Here is a 2,207-nt window from a genome sequence, read left to right as displayed (position 1 = left end):
GTCTTTATACCAATATAAAATCTGTTAACTAATTTAGTATATTTATTTGATCATACTAAAATATTAGCCACTTCACCTTACTATTAGAGATGTCATATCGACACTATAACCCTAATGTTAGCACTGTATTAATAACAGTTGAATTAAAGATAATAGAGACTCAGAAGTCACAATATATAAATTTAAGGACCAATTTAATCATTTTCAAAAATCAAAGACCATCTTAATAAGCACAAAAAATTTCAGAGACCAAAAATTGTAATCACCATTATAACATGGTTAAGAAAATGTGCATTATTTTTTACATTGACATAGAAAATAGAAAAGCTATTATTTTCCTGGTTTTTTTTTCCACAAATTCATTAATTCGAATTGATTTGTTAGATTTTATTTCACAGATAAATAATGCTGGAACAACCACACCTAAACACGCCATAGATTATACTGCTGAAGATGTGACAACTATAATGAGTACCAATTTTGAATCTGCTTACTATTTGTGTCAACTTTCTTACCCACTTCTAAAAGCTTCTGGATATGGGAGCATAGTATTTGTGTCCTCCGTTGCTGGTTTGAAAGCTTTGCCTTATTCTTCTATCTATGCATCAACAAAAGGTATGTTCTCTTTTCTCAAAATTCTTTTAAGTCAAAGGCAAAATTAGAATTTTAGTTTGCAATTATAGTTTGAAATATAGCCCCAACTGCTATTGATACAATAGATCACTTGATACAGTATCTTTATATACAGATATGATATTTTTTATTTAATCAAGTACTTAAATTTTTTTAATTTTCTGTAGAAGTTTACAATAAATAATTGGGTTAATCCAAGACGTAGTAATCTTTCGACTACACAAACTGTAAGGATATATAATCATAATACTCTAGTTTTAGTTAAGAGTGGGTTGTTATAACTGGTTTAACTGTTTCTGTTATAACAGTGTTCGTTAGGTTGGTTAAAACTAGTGTAATATATACACCACCTTGTATCAATAACAGAAATAACAATTTACCTTTTCTAATTATAATTCTTCTATTCTCTTTTCTCTGCTTTCCTTTTCATACAAACATTATAAGATTATTCACACCTTGCATATTGAAAATGGACCAAGTACACAACCATAATATTGCATTCAAATTATACAATATGTTCTGCAGTTTACAATGACGATGGTCAAAACTTAACGTAAAAAGTTTTGAGCATAGAAGTAACATATAACCATTTTGAACTTATGATGTTAACAGGAGCCATGAATCAACTCACCAAAAACTTAGCACTGGAATGGGCAAAGGATAATATTCGTGTAAATTCTGTAGCACCAGGAAATGTTCAGACCAAACTTTTGAATGATATCCTGGTACGCAAAGCTCTTGTTCAAAAATTTTGAGAGCAATCTTAAGACGTAATACAAATTTCGAGAAGTGTTTTAGATTTTATTCAACAACTTTTTGACCAAATAAAAAATCAATAAAACCATTTTTTAGTACAATACGTAAGGCTAAATTTTTAAATATTAGGGTAATTTTAGTATTTTTTTAAAATATGTAGTGATTTTCATGTTTTACATAAATGTGGAGGAATCTAACACACAATTTGACAGTGTCAATTTATCATTTATTATATTTTTTAATTTTTGAAAAATACAAAACGATAGTGTTGTTTTGTCATTTATCATTTTCTAATTTTTAAAAAATCAAAATGGAGATGCCATATTGTGTTTTTTCACAATCTTATACAACACATATATTCAATCATGTTTGGAAATTACACCCCTTTAAAGCCAATACATTAAAAAAGTTCTAGTCACTGATAAGTGTGAAGTGTGAACTATGCCTACTTTTCTTGTAGAAAAATATTGGCGAAGGTGAAAAGATTGCGAGTGCTATGACGTCTCAAACTCCACTGCAACGCATTGGAGAACCAAAAGAAATATCATCATTGGTTGTTTTTCTTTGTCTTTCGGCTGCTTCATTTATCACTGGACAAACTATAACTGCAGATGGAGGCTTCACAATTTAAGTTGCATTTTCAGGACTCAAGACTTTAAAGTTTAAGTATATGAAAACTTTCAATTATTTCAGTAATACCATGTTCCAATTATTTTAGTCATGAATTTTAGATTTAATTACTCTCTTACTCCCTATAATTTCACCAAATTTGTAATTAAATTTCTATACATTTTTTTTCTTTCAATTAAATCCTTATA

At 28.5% G+C, this 2,207-nt stretch overlaps 1 protein-coding gene across 1 annotated transcript in view; it reads left to right on the top strand.

The window, feature by feature from the left end:
- The window catches only part of LOC107639396 (tropinone reductase homolog), a 3,982-nt gene extending 1,853 nt beyond the window's left edge, over positions 1 to 2,129 (top strand). Inside the window, exons 3-5 of the mRNA XM_016342875.2 lie at positions 399 to 615; positions 1,246 to 1,358; positions 1,850 to 2,129. Coding sequence (XP_016198361.1) covers positions 399 to 615; positions 1,246 to 1,358; positions 1,850 to 2,020 — 501 coding nt within the window. The 3' untranslated portion in view covers positions 2,021 to 2,129. The remainder of the gene's footprint in view (positions 1 to 398; positions 616 to 1,245; positions 1,359 to 1,849) is intronic.

Source organism: Arachis ipaensis, chromosome B04 (assembly GCF_000816755.2).
Source record: "Arachis ipaensis cultivar K30076 chromosome B04, Araip1.1, whole genome shotgun sequence".
NCBI classification, from domain to species: domain Eukaryota; kingdom Viridiplantae; phylum Streptophyta; class Magnoliopsida; order Fabales; family Fabaceae; genus Arachis; species Arachis ipaensis.
Note: the sequence above shows the minus strand (reverse complement) of the source record. Positions and strands in the feature narration are given on the sequence as shown.